General features: G+C 36.5%; 1 protein-coding gene across 2 annotated transcripts in view; it reads left to right on the top strand.

Annotated features, from left to right (window-relative positions):
• Positions 1-1,367: 1,367 nt before the first annotated feature.
• The window catches only part of Washc3 (WASH complex subunit 3), a 37,161-nt gene continuing 20,706 nt past the window's right edge, over positions 1,368-17,822 (top strand). Inside the window, exons 1-5 of one of the 2 annotated variants that reach the window (XM_048357231.1) lie at positions 1,368-1,530; positions 2,069-2,167; positions 9,000-9,065; positions 10,936-11,043; positions 16,281-16,391. In XM_048357231.1, coding sequence (XP_048213188.1) covers positions 1,480-1,530; positions 2,069-2,167; positions 9,000-9,065; positions 10,936-11,043; positions 16,281-16,391 — 435 coding nt within the window. In that variant the 5' untranslated portion in view covers positions 1,368-1,479. The remainder of the gene's footprint in view (positions 1,531-2,068; positions 2,168-8,999; positions 9,066-10,935; positions 11,044-16,280; positions 16,392-17,822) is intronic. The other variant, XM_048357241.1, reaches the window with a different exon arrangement.

The raw sequence follows: 17,822 nt of genomic DNA on the forward strand, positions 1-17,822 counted from the left end.
ATGAATTGGTATGAGCATTTTAAGAGCACTCCTAAAAATAATTAATACAACAAGTATTCCTTGGGTCACATTTAGAGAAACATGTGTTGTAGTTAAGCTTTTTCTGTCTGTCTCTTCTGCTTCATTCTCCATTTCTGAACTTCTTGGCTTCAACATCACCAAACAGCTTTCTTTTTCCCTACATACCATACTCCTTTATGCTTCTAGACCTTTACTTGAACAAATGTTCATCCCAAATTGTCCCTGATGTAAAATAGCTAGTAAAGTTTAACTTCTCTGGTTTCCTTAGAGGACTTAGGAGTGCCTTTATCTGCAGCACCCTAGCACTTTGCATCTGGAAGCACCTGCCAATGTATACAAGTGTTTGTGTGTGCCTACTTGTACACACACACACACCTTTCACAGTATTTTGTTTGTTCATCTGTCTGGATGTTGTACTTCAAACTTCCACATGTCTTCCCTACACTATAAATTCTTGAGGCAGGGACTATCCTCTTCATCTTTTTAGTATTGAACATCTTTCCCAGGATGAGTTCAAACTTTTGGCTAGGTGAGTTGTCCTGGGTCACTTAGCTGACAAGCTACACAGTAGAAATCTGGAACCCAAACCTTCAAATTCCAGATGCAAATATCTTTCTTTCCAGATCAATTTTCTGCCTTTTCCAAAGTGGTAATCACTTCCTTTTCTTTAGGTCTCAACCATAGCTTGACAGGATATTTCATGTCTTGCAGACTTTTTGAAACATCTTAACTCCTTCCTTAATAAGCCTCTTCAGCATAAAAGGCTGATAAATTTTGTATTCCGACAATGCCTCACAGAGAATTTGACACTTCGTTGAAATGTTGCTCAATGAATAACAAAGCCATTTATATTACAGAATACTAAGTAGAGAAAACCTCAAATGGATGCAGCTCCTAGATGTCTTAGCTACCCTTCCCCTACTTAAAAATGTACAACTGGCCAGGCATCAGTGCTCACATCTGTAATCCAAGCTATTCAGGAGGCTGAATCTGGGGATTGAGGTTTGAAGCCAGCACAGGCACTTAAATCCTTGAGAGTCTTAACTCTAATTTACCAGCAAAAAAGCCCAACGTGACGCTCAAGTGATAGAACATTAGCTTTGAGTGGAAAACCCTAAGGGAGAGCGTCCACGCTTTGAGTCCAAGCCCCAGTACTGGAAACAAACAAACAAACAAAATGACAACAAAGCCAGCATCCTTCCACAGCTTCTTCTGCAGTTCCTTCAGCTCCTTCGATCTAGATCATGAACTACCAATCCCAGAATGCCGAGTGAGGAGGAGGCGGGGGCGGGCTTTCCAGGAACCTACTTGTGATTGGCTAGAAGAGACTCTTGCTTCCGGCAGGAAGGCCCTCAGAGGTGGGGACTTGAGGAAGCGCTGGGGAGCTGTAACCGGGTTGGCAGGTTTTATTTGAGAGGGGTTTGTGGGTGACCCCTGAGTCCCCCAACCGCTGACGAGATGGATGAAGACGGGCTTCCGCTCATGGGGTCAGGCATAGACCTGACCAAGGTTTGTAAAAAAAAGAAAGAAGGAAACGGAGTTGAACTTCCGGCAACCCCCGGAGGAAGCTGGGGAAGGGACGTCGCCTCTCCAGGCCCCACCTTGCCCTGGGGATCCTTAACGGTGGCCCCGAGAAGGCGAGCCCACACAATTTACCTCAGAAAGGGGGTCTGTCCGCCCAGAGCTAAGAATGCCACCCTACCCCTCAGCCTTTGCTTTCCGTGTCACGTGACTCTCCATCAGCGGAGACCTGTATCATTGTGTGTGTGTGTGTGTGTTGATGATGTCGGTTTGGCCTGTTAAAAGTCGTCCTTGTAAGTCTAGGGAACATTTTGCAACTTTCTGCAGCCCCTGGCCCTTTCCAGCCTCCGCCTCCACCCACAAGCACCGCGTAGGAAAACAGCTCAATGACTGTTTTCCTCCTTCAGGCACTTCCTGTCGCACACCAGATTGTCCCCTTTGGATTCCCAGAGATATCTAGACGATTATACCGTGTGCATTTCTCCAGCACGATTTATGTTTTTTTTTTTTTTGTAACATAATACAGGTGCCAGCTATTCAACAGAAAAGAACGGTGGCATTTCTAAACCAATTTGTGGTGCACACTGTACAGTTCCTCAACCGCTTTTCTACAGTTTGTGAGGAGGTAGGTCCTTTGATACTGGTCTTTAAGCCAAGAAATCACGGTGCACTTGCGTTGAAACAAGAGTTAGAGTCTTTATGCATTCACATCTCATGACCTCTTGATTGATTGTGTTAACCCATTTTGGCTCCACATCAGACCTGAAGGCCACCTCTACTAGATTACTAATCCAGAGGCTTCCTTGAGATAGGTTGGTCCCTCTTACCGTCATTAAAGAATTAAAAATTGGCTGGAAATGTGACCTCCCGTGGTAAAGTGCCTAGCATGCATGCAGCCCTAGGTTTGATTCCTCAGTACCACATAAATACAATAAGCTGAAAGTGGTGCCATGGCTCAAGAGGTAGAATGCTAGCCTTAAGCAAAGAGGGGCACAGGAACAGAGCCCAGGCCCTGCCTACAAGCTCTAGGACTTGTAAAAACAAAACAAAACTAACAAACAAAAAAGAATTAAAAGGAAACCTAAAATATCACAGTTGGAAGCCTTTTTTTTGTAATTTTGAAATTTTATTTTCTTACCCCAAAGACTGACATTTTAAAGTATACATTGTTTCCATTTATATTCAAATTATTTTTGCAATTCCTGATTCCAAAAAAGATGGAGAGGTGTAGCCTAGAAACATACCTTGGGTGTTAAATGTTATTACTGAAGCCTGGGGCCACAGTAGAGGGCCGGAGGGTGAGTCTGCATGGGTCAGTCTAGAACTAAGAGCTGGCACCGGTGTTTATATCAGCCTGGCATTTCAGGGGCATAGAACTGGTGTGAATGTAGGCCCCAAGCTTGGACTGGATGGGCTACCTTGGCTTTGGACTCCTTTAAAATCTAGGACAGGCCTATTACCTGTATCCAGCCATGCTGGGAAGCTGGCCTGAAGGCTGGATCTAGGTATATGGCCTGAAGGCTGGATCTAGGCGTATAGCTTGAGTCATGGGAAAGTCATGGTAGTCAGGCCTTATGCTCTGGTGGCAGGCTAGCTCTTAAGACTTAATTAGGGCCAGCCTGACTCTGATATGGGCTTGGAGATTCTGTGGGACTGGCCTGCACTTTAGATTGTCTTGAGCCTTAACTTGACCTCATACCACTAGGGTAGGCCTGAAGTGAGGCAGGTCTGGAGTTTGAGGGATCTGGTGAAGCAATGGACTTGAGTAGGAGGTGCCATCCTCGAGTACAGTAGGTCAGTTATCAGAGGCTTGCACAGTGCTGGGTTTTATTCATGTGGACTTAGTTTTGTGGTAAATCTAATGCTTCTCTCTCTCTTTTTCTCTCTCTCTCTCTTTCTCTCTCTCCCCCCCCACCCAAGCTGTGTGGCCTGGAATAGGAGGAAGGTGAAGGCAGAGATGTGAAGCTGCCCTTCCCCCTTCAATGCACCTTTTCTTATATTTGTGTTCTACCCAGTTGCTATGATCTCTCAGCTAGTTTCCTAACCTCTTGTGGAGTTATTGTCATATGTGAACAGTTGATCTGCAAAGTGCTATGCCACTATTGACATAGCCCTTTTCTCCCTGAAGTATGGTAATCCAAGGGTGACTACAACTCATTATGTACAGCTTATATTGGTCCATCTCAGTGTGCCCCACTGAGTGAGATGACAGTAACTGATAGTTATTATTGTTTGCTAGGCTTTATACATGTGAAGTTAATATTTTACACATGGAATCACCATAGCCCAGCCCTTTGAGAGAGGTCCAGTCATTGCTCCTTTGTAAATATGCACACTAAGATGTAGAGCATCAAAATCATTTCATTCATTCATTCATTTGTTGATTGAGCATAGTCAACATATTTGAGCATTTAGCATTTCTTTCTGTTACAGTAGTAGTACAGATACTCACATAAAGTAGCAGAATTATGATGCCAAATCTGGTCTAACTGGAAAAGTTAAACATTAAACTCACCTCTCCGTTGTACCTGTTGTATCTGAAGAAGCAGCTTGCATCATTTTTCAAATGAGAGAATGTAGTACCTATATTTTGAATTCATATTGTTTGCTATACTTGGTCCATTTAATGTAAGGTCTTTGGGGATGTGATAAAGTACAAGAATATTTTTATTTAAATGCAAAGTGCCATCCTTCCTGAAGTTAAGAATAGTGTGACTTTTTGAAATAGTTCTTAATTTGTTAATAGCATTTACTAAGCCTGTATTCCTTGTTTATTTAAAGCCTTAAACAAGAAAGACTGTTTCCTTCAGAAAAATAAAAGAAGTGCACCCCAGCTGTTGTTTTTTGAACAGGAAAAACACTAGAGAAAAAGGAAGCTCCCATCCCCTTCTCCATACATGATAGAACTCAGAACTTGAATGAAACCCAAACTGTTAACACTTTCAGGCACAACCAGCCTCAAAATACAATTAGATGTAAACTGATACTGCCTTTTAGAGTTCTAGTAAGAGAAATGTACAAAAAGAGAGAGAGAGAAATGTATAACTATTATGTGAAAAGCTCAACATTTTAAAAAACTTTCTGCATAGTAGGCTACTTTGTAATTCTTTTATGTCTGGTGAGATTGGAGGACAGAGAAAGGAGAATAGTTGAACCAGACCCAAGTTACAAAGTTACTTAGGGTCATCTTTTCCCTGACAGTTCCCCAGTAAGCATTTCTATCTTTGTCCTAGTCAGCAAAATCTATTGGTGGTCTAATTTAAAAGAGCAGCAGGGGCAATACAAAGTCTATGTGATTGAAGGAAAACCAGAGCCAGGCCTTCAATCTTACAGTGAATTTTCATGCCAATGATATCTGTAAAACAAGAGATTATTAAGAGATTTTTTCCCTACTTGATTTATAATATACTTAGAATACAAGATTTTTAAATCATTTTTGATAGTCTATTTTTTGTCTTTTTCTAAAAGCTTTAAGTACAGGCAAAAGTGCTGAGAATTTTCATAGTATCTAAACACATTTGGACTACTTATTTTCTATATTTCTAAGCCTACCATTAGCCTTCGCTTTCACAAAGATGATGTTTTGTCTATAAACTTAGTTTTGCTACCTCTTTTACAACATCTAGGCGCCTGTCATGAGCTTAATAAAACCCTGATTACTTCTCTTTCTATCCATAAGATAGATAGACAAACGGATAGATGAACAAATATAATACATTGGGATATATTAAGAGATCTCTTATATTAAAGTACTGTTTCTCTTTTAGAGAAGTGGACATGTAAACTGGATACTTTTATAATCACCAACATGATGTTGTTACTATTTGTAAACTATTACTTTTCCTTCATCTAGTTCTTGAGATTCTTAGATGTTAAATATGTTATCAGAAAATATGCAATATTTTCTGAGAAAAAATTCTACCAAATGATTCTCAGTGTGTTAAGAAATTACTTTCTGACTGGGCTCAAAGTGAAATCCTACCAATCTATCTTCCAAGTAACTATGATTATAGGCATGAGCCAGCAGTGCCAGGCTCCCATCGTTATTTTAAATTAAAAAAAAAAATACACTCAAACTACTAAGAATGTTCAAATAAATGATTAACTGAAATGTATCAAATGTTTTGATCATTGTCTTTTATGTATTATATGGATGAATCACTCATGAAATCTTATTTTATTATAAAAAAAACAGGTCATTTCATTTTGGTGAGGTTTAGACTATAGAAGATGAAAGTTAAAATGAGTGCTACAGCAAAAAAATAGCCACATGGCTCTGAAAAGTCTTGTCGTTCCCCCGTTCCCTCTCCCCCAGGTATCTTCAGTCTTCTTTATAACCAAGTAGTTTTCCACAGAAACACTTTTATGCTTAGTTCCTTATTTACTAAGGTATATGTCTCAAACTCAGCCTTACCTGTGTGAAACCCATTTAGTGACAAGTTATTTAAATGATCTAATATTAAGAATTTTTAATACAATTTTTAAAAGTAACTTCAGATAATAGGCATCTGGTTGTGATATATATTCTTTTTTTTGGCCAGTCCTGGGCCTTGAACTCAGGGCCTGAGCACTGTCCCTGACTTTTTGCTACCACTTGTGCCACAGCGCCATTTCTATATATTCTATATATTTCTATATATGTGGTGCTGAGGAATCAAACCCAGGGCTTTATGTATATGAGGCGAGCACTCTTGCCACTAGGCCATATTCCCAGCCCCTGTGGTATATATTCTTAGTGAATATATCACACACAGTAGTATTTTAGGACACACTAGCCACTTTTTAACTATGGGAAACAAATTCTGTCGGTGCAATCCTCAAGAATTTACTGTCATGGTTTAGGACTATACAGTGCTCTTAAAAGTAGTACCTGATAAGCCAGGCACTGGCTCATGCTTGTAAACGTAGCATCTCAGGAGGCTGAGATCTAAGGATCACGGTTCGAAGCCAGCTCAGGCAGGAAATTCCATGAGACTCTTACTTCCAAGTAACCACCAAAAGGCTGGAAGTAGAGCTGTGGCCCAAGTGGTAGAGAACTAGACTTGAGCAAAACAGCTCAGGGATAATTCCCCAGGCCCTGATGAAGTCCCAGAACTGGCAGAAAATAAGTGTTATTTCTAATAAAATACTGACTGTAGTTGATGTGTTCAGGTTACTTACTTAATAAAACTTGTGTTTTTTCTTTACTATGAGCATAGTAATTTCTCTTTCAAAATTTTAGTGTAAATTTGAGTAATATATTTCCTAGTCAGCATACTATACATAAATATTTAAATGTTTACAATGATGTGCACACCGGTGCTGGGGCTTGCTGTTCCTGAGCTTTTTCACTTCAAGCTTTTTTTGTTGATTAATTAGAGATAAGAGTCTCATGGACTTTCCTGCCTGAGCTGGCTTTGAACTGTGATCCTCAGATCTCAACCTCCTAAGCAGCTAGAATTACAGATGGGAAGGCTCCATGCAGATGCCTCCCACCTGTTTAAGTCTGTGCCCAGTACCTGCCTTTCCTAGGTAACTGGCACACCTGGAGGCAGTTACCTCCCCCTTCTTTTAGGTCACACCTGGCCATACCTCCCACCCCTGCCCTAGATAAGGCATGGCCCTTTAGTGGTTCAGTCCTCCTCTCTAGCCATGCATCATCTCGGTTTCAGGCTAGCAGTTCAGGAATAAACTTCTCTCCTGCCTGAACATCACGTGGTATTCTCCTTTGTCGGCTACTTACTTTAATAAACCTTACATGAGCCAGTGCCTGGCATGATGTAATTATTCTTCAGTACATATTTATATGGTACATTGATACATAAAACTTAAATTTTGAGTTTTTCCCCCTTTTGTATACTCACTTATACTAACATGTTCATGCTCAATAAGCTGGAGATTGTCATTCATTCTACAAATTAAATGGTTACAGATTTTTTTCCTGTAAATTAAGAGTGATTAAATTTGCCAAAATTGAATTTCCATGATTTTTATGAATACCCCTAAATTATTCAATTATTTTCTCTCTCTGTGTGTGTGTGTGTGTGTGTGTGTGTGTGTGTGTGTCCCCTAGGGCCTGGCTGCTGTCCTTAAGCTTTTGTGCTTGTGGCTATTATATCTTTAATTGGAGAGGAATCTCACAGATTTTCTTCCCCAAGCTGGCTTTGAATCTCCGTTCTCAGATCTTAACCTCCTGAGTAGCTAGGATTATAGGTAGGAGCCATTGGCACACAGCTAACCTCTAATTTTTTTAAGAGGGATTCATCCATGACACATTTTATAACATTTATGCTTACATAAAAGCCTAAAAGCCTTATGTGAACATATCTTAGAAACTATTAAAACAAGAGCCAGGCATAGTAGTATACATCTATAATCCCTGCATTTAGAAGGCTGAGAAAGATTACCGAGGCTATATGTCAAGACCGTATCTTAAAAAGCAAAACCAAACCAAATCAAATGAACAAACACCAAGATTCTATGTTTTATTTCTAGTTTATATTATAATGTGGTTCTAGTGGTAGAGCCACCTGCATAGCAAAAGCCCTGAATTCAAACCCTAGTACCTAAAAAAAAGGGAGGGAGGGACAGATCCTATTCCAAGCTCTTTTTGACTTATTTTTACTCTTGTTTTCTACAAGGAATTCATCCAGCAGCAAATAATTATTAAGCTCCTGTTAAATTCCAGGTACAGTTTTGAGTGGAGTACAGCAGTAAACAAGACTCCAGCCTGAGTTGAGTTTATTTTTGGATTGTTTATTAGTCTAGTAATGAATTTCTTTCTTTGTTTTTCTTTTGCCAGTCCTGGGGCTTGAACTCATGGCCTGGGCACTGTCCCTGAGCTGCTGCTGCTTCTTTTGTTTTTCTCTCGAGACTAGCACCCTACCACTTAAGACACAGCACCACCTCTGTCATTTTCTGTTTATGTGGTATTGAGGAATCAAACCCAGAGCTTCATGCTTGCTAAGCAAGCACTTTACCACTAAGCCACATTCCCAGCCCTAGAAACTTAATTTCTTTTTTTCTTTTTTTTTTTTTGCCAGTCCTGGGGCTTGGACTCAGGGCCTAAGCACTGCCGCTGGCTTCTTTTTGCTCAAGGCTAGCACTGTACCACTTGAGCCACAGCACCACCTCCAGCTTTTTCTATATATGTGGTACTGAGGAATCAAACCCAGGGCTTCATGTATACGAGGCAAGCACTTTACCACTAGTCTATATTTCCAGCCCTAGAAACTAATTTCTTAAAGTTGAAAATATAACTTTTTGATAGTGAATATTATTTTATAAGATAACTGTGATGCAGTCTAGTAAGAATTATAGAAAAGTTGAGTTCCCATTTCTACCTATATAAATAAGATAGTGACATATTGGAAAATGACAGATATGTAAGCCATTGTTTTATTATTTGCAAATCTGCCCTGTGTTGTTCTTTGTAACAATTTTAACAGAATAGTATGTCTCTAATTTTTCTTTTCTAGAAACTTTCAGACCTTTCTCTTCGAATCCAACAAATTGAAACAACACTCAATATTTTAGATGCAAAGGTTTGTATTTCTGAATATATAGAAAAATTTTTTATGTACACACATAGTCTTTCTCACTCATATTTAATTTTAATTACATTTGGGAATGAATTACATTAAATCTTGCATCTATGAAGTAATTTGTTGTTTGTTTTTAAAATTTTGTTATGTTGCAAGGAAATAGTATCCATTTTAAACCACTAGCTGAGTCTTCTCAAATGTATATGTGGATTAAGATTTCTTTCATTGTACTAGTCAAAAGCATTATATTAATAGCATGTTAACAAACTGAGCTATAATATTGTTTACTTCACTTGATAGAAAATTAAAAATAGTTATGTAATAATACTAATACTTACATAAAACTTCAAATATCTCTAGAGCGAAATTTATAGCTTATCAGAGGTTTTCCATTTGTAGATATCTTAAATACTAAGAAGAGTACCAATGTGTTACAAATTGTCAAGAGTTAACAGAAAAAAAGAAATTTTTTCTTTTTAATTTGAAAGCCTAAAGATTTTGATTAATATCCGAGACATATTTGGTTTTAACTTGCTTTATCACTGTATATGTAATTTTCTTCTTCATGAAGTAAGAGAATCATATTTGGTGCTTTATTCTCCTCAAGTAGTAACTTGATTGAATATTTATGAGAAATAAAAATGATATTAGTGCCTTTATAATATTTGTACTTTCTATATCTTCTAAGGACTTTAGCTTAGAAATTTAGGATTTCTTGACACCGAACATGTTCAAAATATAGTTCTAGCAGTCACACTCATTTGCAACTACTTGGGAGCTAGCTACTGTGTTAAACCCTGTCACCAGTCAGCAGTTCTCAATGAACAGTGCTGCTCAAGTCTTGCTATTTATTTTTCATTGTTGTGACTATGTATCTTAATGTTTGGGGAATTATCATGGAGTTAGATTTCAAGGGCACAAGTTAAGATAGCTAAATTTTCTTACTCCCATGAACACAGAGTTAATCCCTAAACAGCCTAAATTCTGAAAGTTATGTATCATTGTTTACTAAGAAAAAAAATCAGGAAAGAAGGTTTGCATAGATCTTGAAACTTCGAATTCTTAACTATTGCAGTGCTGGCAGTATGCCCATTTATTGTGTATGACAAACAACATATTTTAGTTATATTGAGTGATAAATGTTTAAAGGAAAATGAGCTTGTCGTACCCCAGATAATTGAAGTTTAAAACATGCTACAGAATGCTTATTTACTAGCATTCTTTTTTTTTTTTTTTTTTTTTTTTTGCCAGCCCTGGGCCTTGGACTCAGGGCCTGAGCACTGTCCCTGGCTTCCTTTTGCTCAAGGCTAGCACTCTGCCACTTGAGCCACAGCGCCACTTCTGGCCATTTTCTATGTATGTGGTGCTGGGGAATCGAACTCAGGGCTTCATGTATACAAGGCAAGCTCTCTTGCCACTAGGCCATATCCCCAGCCTATATACTAGCATTCTTAATAAAAAATACTTTAGAACAATTTGGAAAGGTAAGTTTTCTTATTCCCACTGCAGATGAGAAAAATGGAGACTCAATAGGTCCCACCATATGCGAGTCATAGTGTAGTAGTGCTGGCTTTTCCTGACGCTCAAGCAGTCTACCTCCAAAGCCCATATTCTCAGTCCTGACACTGGAATGATCTGCATTGTAAAAAGAATAATTTTTAAAAGAATGGTCAAGTTAAATTTTCAAGAAACTGTTCCAAGTATTTTTTGTGAATGTCATTCATTTTTAGTGTAATGATATGGAAAATTAAAGATAAGATTCATGAAGTGTGTGTAGGCTTAACGTAACGCAAGTGTTCAAAGATCATTTTTTGAACATTTTGTGCACCTAGAATTGTCTTCATATAGTAATACCAACTTTGTTTTGTAGTTGTCCTCTATCCCAGGCTTAGATGACGTCACATTTGAAGTATCTCCTGTAAGTGTCCCTAATGTCACAAATGAAGCACATTATGAAACTCCCTCAGAGCTATCACAGGTAAGTAGTTCGCTTTCAAGAAGCATGAGTAGATCTTCTTTGTTGAACCTAATAGACCTCTACTTGGGTCTTGGGAGGAAGAAGTTAAACAAAAATGGTAAAATCTTACAATCCTAATGTAGAAAATAAAGTTTGAGAAAAAAATGGTTTTACTCATTTTGAAGGGCTTCCAAAATTAATATATTTTATTTGACTGTAAAAAGAAAAGCAGTCTAAACATGATTAGGAAAAACTTTACATGTAATCATTTTATTCAAGTTCACTGTGGAATTTTTCTTCTGGTAGCAGGGCTTGAACTCAGGGACCTCACACTCGTCCTATTTTCCACACATTACTGATGTTCTACCACTTGAGACACACCTCCAGTCCAGCTTTTTTTGCTGCTTAATTGGAAATAGTCATGCAGACTTTTCTGCCCAGGCTAGCTTTGAACTTCAGTTCTTAGATCTCAGCCTCCTGAATAGATAAGAATATAGGTGTGAGCTACTGACACCTGGCTCAATATGAAATTTTATTCTAATTTCTTATAAGAAATATACTTTTAGGGCTGGGGATATGGCCTAGTGGCAAAAGTGCTTGCCTCGTATACATGAGGCCCTGGGTTCAATTCCCCAGCACCACATACACAGAAAACGGCCAGAAGTGGCACTGTGGCTCAAGTGGCAGAGTGCTAGCCTTGAGCAAAAAGAAGCCAGGGACAGTGCTCAGGCCCTGAGTCCAAGCCCCAGGACTGGCCAAAAAAAAAAAAAAAAAAAAAGAAATATACTTTTAACATGTCTTACTATAAATTTTGTGAACATAAACAGAAATTGAGTAATGCATTACATACTCAGATGCGCATTACCTAAATTCACAAGTTTAGTTTGTCATAATTTCTAATTATTTTATTCTAAGTAATTCTTTATTTATATCAAATACAAATAACTTTTCTGAAAAGACACTTAAAGACAAAATATAATTATTAAAAAGGTAGACTGTATTTATGTGAGGATCATCCTTAAAACATTGTTTAATTTGAGATTCTGGAATTTTTTTTAAGTAAAGAAGTGTACAAGTAGAACAAGGAAAGTTTAATGAAGGGATGATTTTGTTTGCAAAGACAAGAACAGAACTAAGGGAAATCATCAAAGGGAATATTCTAGAAGTAGCCAGAGCTGAGAATTGAATACTCTTAGTAAAGATAATAAGAGAAGATAAACTACCAAAATGCATAGAGAAGGAGTGCTGAATTAATTAGCCACTTGAATTAGAGATGGTGGCTCACACAAGTAATCCCAGCTACCCTTGATGAGATCTGGAAGATGGTGGTTTGAAGCCAGCCTGAACAAGTCAGCAAGACCTCATCTCAACAAATGAGCTGCATGTGGTGGTTCAAACCTATGATCCTAGCTACACGGGAGTTGTAGGCAGGACAGTCATGGTCCTGGCCAGCACTGAGCAAAAATATAATATTCTGTATGAAAATAAAAAAGAGCAAGGTGCATGGCTCAAGTGGTAGAATGCCTACTCTGCAAGAATTCAAGCCCCACTCCCCTCCAAAATTGAAACAAAATGCTACTTGACAAATCATAGCATTATGAATAAAAATGTAACCCTTTCCAATAAAGTCTGTTAGGAAGGGAGATAGAGATAAGTGTGTACCTTTTGTGTTGCTTTCCCAAATGAATCCCAGGTATCATGTCCTTTTGCCCTGGCATAATTCCTTGAACATCTCCGAGAAGTTTTTATATTTTCTTATGTAATGTTTTTTCTTACATTAGATGTGTTTATATTGTTTTTATCATCTACAGTATAATGAGCAGTAAGCCTCTGGTTTCATTTAATCCCTTGTTATTCAACGTGTGTCTTGTGAATTCGCTGCATGGACCTCACTTTGCTTGGTAGAAATGAAGATTCTCAAGTTCCACTCTGTAATTACTGAATTACAATCTTCATTTTAACAAACGCCGTAGGTGATTGTAGATTCTTTTTGTCTTTTTTCTTTTTGGTTTTTTTTTTTTTGGTCTTTTTAAAATATTTTTCTTTTTTGATTGTAGATTCTTGAAATTTGAGCACTACTGATCTTAGCAAAGCATTTGTCCAAAAAAATATTTTTCAGTTGATTTGTTGAATCTTCTTCCTTGTATTTGGCCCTTATGTCTTAATGTTCTTTTATTTTTGTGTATACATTTAATTTTTTACTACTTCTTATTTTTCTAAATTCACTCTTGTTTGAGACCAGATATCTCAGTGAGGTATTAAGATTAAAAATAAAACCAATTACTTCTCTGTTGGTCTAACAAAGTAATACAAATCAAGTAGATCTCTTATGTATTCGAATTCTGCATTTCTACCAAGAAGTACTTTTCACAGGATGTTTTTTAGGTAATAATAATGTTGATAATGATGTTAGCAATAAAGGATGCTTCTTATGTGCCAGGATAAACACTTCTAGGTGTTTTTCTTAAATTAACTCATTTAATCCCTACAACAGCTCTGATTCAAGTATAGTCAAGCCTTTTTACCAATGGTTTCTGCATCTATGAGATAAAACCAATTGCAAATTGAAAGTATTTAGAAAAACAATTGCATCTGTACGGAATATATACAGGGTCTTTTCTTGTCATTCCCTAAACAGTACAACCATTCGCACAGCAGTTACACTGTATTAGAGATTATAAGTAATCTAGAGATGATTGAAAGTTCACTGGACAGTGTGTGTGTGCTAACTTCAAATACTATACTAGTTTTTAGAAGGCACTTGAACACTTTCAGATTTCAGTATCTTATGGAGTCCTGGAGCCAACACCCCACAGAGACAGAGGGAAAACTGCACAATATTATCAATCCTACATTGCACAGAGGTTTAAAGTAACTTACTGTGAAGGTCAAATAACAATGTAAGCACTGGAAGTTTAACCAACAAAGTCTGGTGCCGTCTCAGTGCACTGTCTCCTGTGCCTATGTTCAATCCATTGGACGTATTATGGTGCAAGGCCATGAGAGAAGCCATATATTTGGATATGGTATGTGTTGGGGAATGAATTTGATGATCATTTGACAAACATTAGGAATTTCAACTTTCATCTAATTAGTACAGTAAATTCCATGATGGTGACCATTGCAATATAAATTTAATATGGAAAAGGAAAGTCAGATATTGTAAAAAGAATTTAATTTTGCAAGGCTCTCTAAAACTTGGACTGCCTGTTTTCTACAATAGGCATCTGTAAAGAATATTAAGAAAATATTTCCAGTCTAATCAGAGGTTATTCTTTGGTAGATGCAATTGTCATATGTTTATATAAATTTTTCAATGAACCTAAGTTTGAATATGAATTTTTCCAGTTGGCGTTTTGAATGCAATGAATCATAAGTATTTTAGAACTTTTATGCAGCTCTATTGGTCCTGGCCTATTTAAATTGATTGCCAGTAATCATACCTGAACTTCTTGTTTTGCAAATTCAGTATCACCTACTAAATGTCTAACAGCTTTTAAGTTATACATTAATTAACTTAAAGTATTTATGAAGTTCTGTTGGTCTCCTGCATTTAAAATATTGTGTTAGTTTGTGTCAGCCTAATAAAATAATTTCAGCATGCTAATGTTCAAATCAACTTCTCATTTCTTCATTGTTATTAATTGGTACATATTATGTAAAATATTTTGAAATGTGTTGAAATAATGCTTTACCCAGAATTTTCATTGATATTACAGTCAACACAATGATCACATAAAGGATAATTATACATTTTCAAAAAAATCCATTATCATCCACTTATCACTGTCTTATATGAGTCAAAAATCCAACTTTTCTGTATTGATCTTTCTTTGACTTTAGTTTCATGGGTTAGATCTTATCATTCATAATAGAATAACCAATTACATAGATTGAGATTAATTAGAATAAAATGAGGGATAGTTGAGAGATAGGATAGAGAATTTAATAGGTTATTCAAGTAGCAAAGGTTTAAGACGACTACATAATTAGGCCTTATGAGGCCTTGGTTATTAGGCAAAAATTAATAGCTGTGAGATTATAATTGTTAGGTGGGGATATAGTACTCATTTGGTCTTTAGTACTTTTGTATGAGTTTGTCATCCATACAATTTTTAAAAATACACTTGGATTTTGTTGTTTTTTTTTTTAACTTAGTTGCGGTGTTTAAGACTTTCACAGTGAAATGTTACAAAATAATACATGTACATACTCTCGTGTTTTCTCATTTTTTTAACATTGAACAGTACTATAGAAGAAAACTACTAAAGGTTTTTTTATTTTATCATTTCTAAGATTTTTTTAACATTTATTTTATATGTGAATTATCTGAGGGGAGAAAACTTTATGTAAATATATTACTCACATTTATATTGTAAATCCTATAAAGATTTAAGATAATAATTTGTTTTTTTCATAGACATGGACAGAAAGCTGTTTTTATTTGTTAAAGAAATTCTTTTCTTAAAAAAATTTTAAAGAAATTCTTCTTAACACTTAAACAGAAATAGAGTGAGATTCCCACCTATTCTACTTGTATAGAAAAATTAAATGCTCTGTACTAATAGTTTTACCTTGAAGCAAGGACAGGATTCCATTGTCCTTCAGCTAACACAGAGTCATTCTACATGAGGACACCAGGCATTCCTCACTACTTGTCATTTTAAATAGCATTTAGTATTAATCTCAACCACTTTGTGGACAGTGTTACTATTATGGGTAGCTTAATCAGTACCTAAAATGTAGAAAACCAAGTCATTTTGTCTGAGAAGCTGAGTTCGCTTTCCACACAGAAATGGCTGCACACTTAGAAAAAAAGTGATTAAATGAGATCAGTAGGGTATATGGAAGATACCTAAGAACCACATCACTCCCACAAGAGCTCAGCAGTTGACATAGTGTTTTACTAGCTTTATTAAAAGTTTTTATTGACACAGTATATCTACCTATAATTCATGTTTAGTATCAGCACTCTAGGACAAATAAAGCAGTATTAAAAATTTTAGTGCCACAAATGCATTTGCATTTTAAGAAACAATGTCTTGTTGCTATAGTATAGCCTCCACTGAAGTTATATTTTAAGTCTTTGCAGATCTTAGAAACCAATGTCCCATAATTAAATTCTTGTTATTTAAATTTAGTGATATTTTCTGGTATTTATTGCCTTCTAACTATAAGAACAAAAACATCCCTTTTAATTAACGTGATGGACCCTTTTTGTGAATTACCTAAAGATTTACATGAAATACTCTCTACAGCAGAACAATACACAAGACTCTGGACCACAGGAAAGTGAAGTATCATCAGAAAATATCTTAACTGTAGCCAAGGATCCAAGATATGCCAGATATCTCAAAATGGTTCAAGTGGTAAGCCAATTTGGTCTGTCTTCTCTGTCTAGCAGCTTCATCTTAACCCTGGAGGTTTCATTGTTATTTTTTCCAATCTGGGACAACTGCTAAACCCAGTGACAAAGCTTTCTAGTCTTTTAATTCTTTCTTCTTTTAATGATCACCCTGATAAAACATCACGTCTTTCTTGTTAAAATTAATCGACTTCTAAATGACAGTTTTATAGATTTTCATACTTTTCTTTTTTGCATTATGCAGTGTTATCACTGAAAATCTTGAATGTATCAGAAAGAAATGGAAGTGGACAACTCATTTGGTAAATCATATGACTAGCTTAATTCCCATATATCAAGATATATAATGTTTTTTGAGAAATATAATTTAGTTTGATGTTCATCTGTCAATAATTTGGTTTATAGAAAATGAAAACTCTTGATCATATAAGGAAATGCTTTTAATACCATATAATTTCAGAATTCATAGTTTTTCCAAAGAAAATATAACATGGGTCTGATACTAAAAAATATACAGTTGTCAATAATAATAGAAGTTAATTTCTTTTCTGGCTATAGAAATCCCTACAGCCCTTTTTGCTGTTGATCTTCAGCTAGCTGAAGATCATTCTCATGTTAATCAAAATGTTAATGCTTTTGTAATAACTTTCTTGTTAAGCAACAGAAGTACTAAAACCAAAAGAACATATTTGTTTTGTTGTCCATGGTATTACCTGTTGTCAAAAATAATTCAAATACAATTTTGCTCTCTAACGATGAGAAGGAGCCATGTGGCTAATTTTGAAGCTGCAATGATGAGAACTAGTGGGAGGAAAGCAAAACTCAAGTACTCTGGGGTACTAGTTGCTTTCAGAATTCTTCCTTGTGGTCATCACCTGGGATATAGGTTTCAAAAACATAGATTCTGGAATGAAAACATACAAAATTCGCAAATAATAATAAAGATTCAGGTTAAATTTAAGTCATAATGAGTTCACTGAAAGAAAAAAGCTAGAACTTAGGAAAGCCTAAGATTGAAAGATAGACTGTTAACTATGTGACTCTTTCAAATAAGACTTATAAAATCGTTTTACTTTATTTTCATCTGATAAACACTAGGAAATGGGAAATAAGAAAATTTACTTGATTAGAATTTACTTGTAAGAATGCTATAAAATCTTTGATGTGACTGTATCTTAAAACACCTCTTGGGCTGAGTGCTGATGGCTCATGCCTGTAATCCTAGCTACTCAGGAAACGGAGATCTGAGGATTGCTGTTCAAAGCCAGCCTGGGCAGGAATGTCTGTGAAACTCTTATTATCTCCGATTAACCATCAGAAAACTGGAAGTGGTGATGTGGCTTAAAGTGGTAGAGTGCTAGCCTTGAGCTGAAGAGCTCAGGGACAGCGTCCAGACCCAGAGTTCAAGCCCCATGACTGAAAAGAAAAAAAGAAG

This window comes from Perognathus longimembris, chromosome 1 (assembly GCF_023159225.1).
Source record: "Perognathus longimembris pacificus isolate PPM17 chromosome 1, ASM2315922v1, whole genome shotgun sequence".
In the NCBI taxonomy this organism is placed as follows: Eukaryota; Metazoa; Chordata; class Mammalia; order Rodentia; family Heteromyidae; genus Perognathus; species Perognathus longimembris.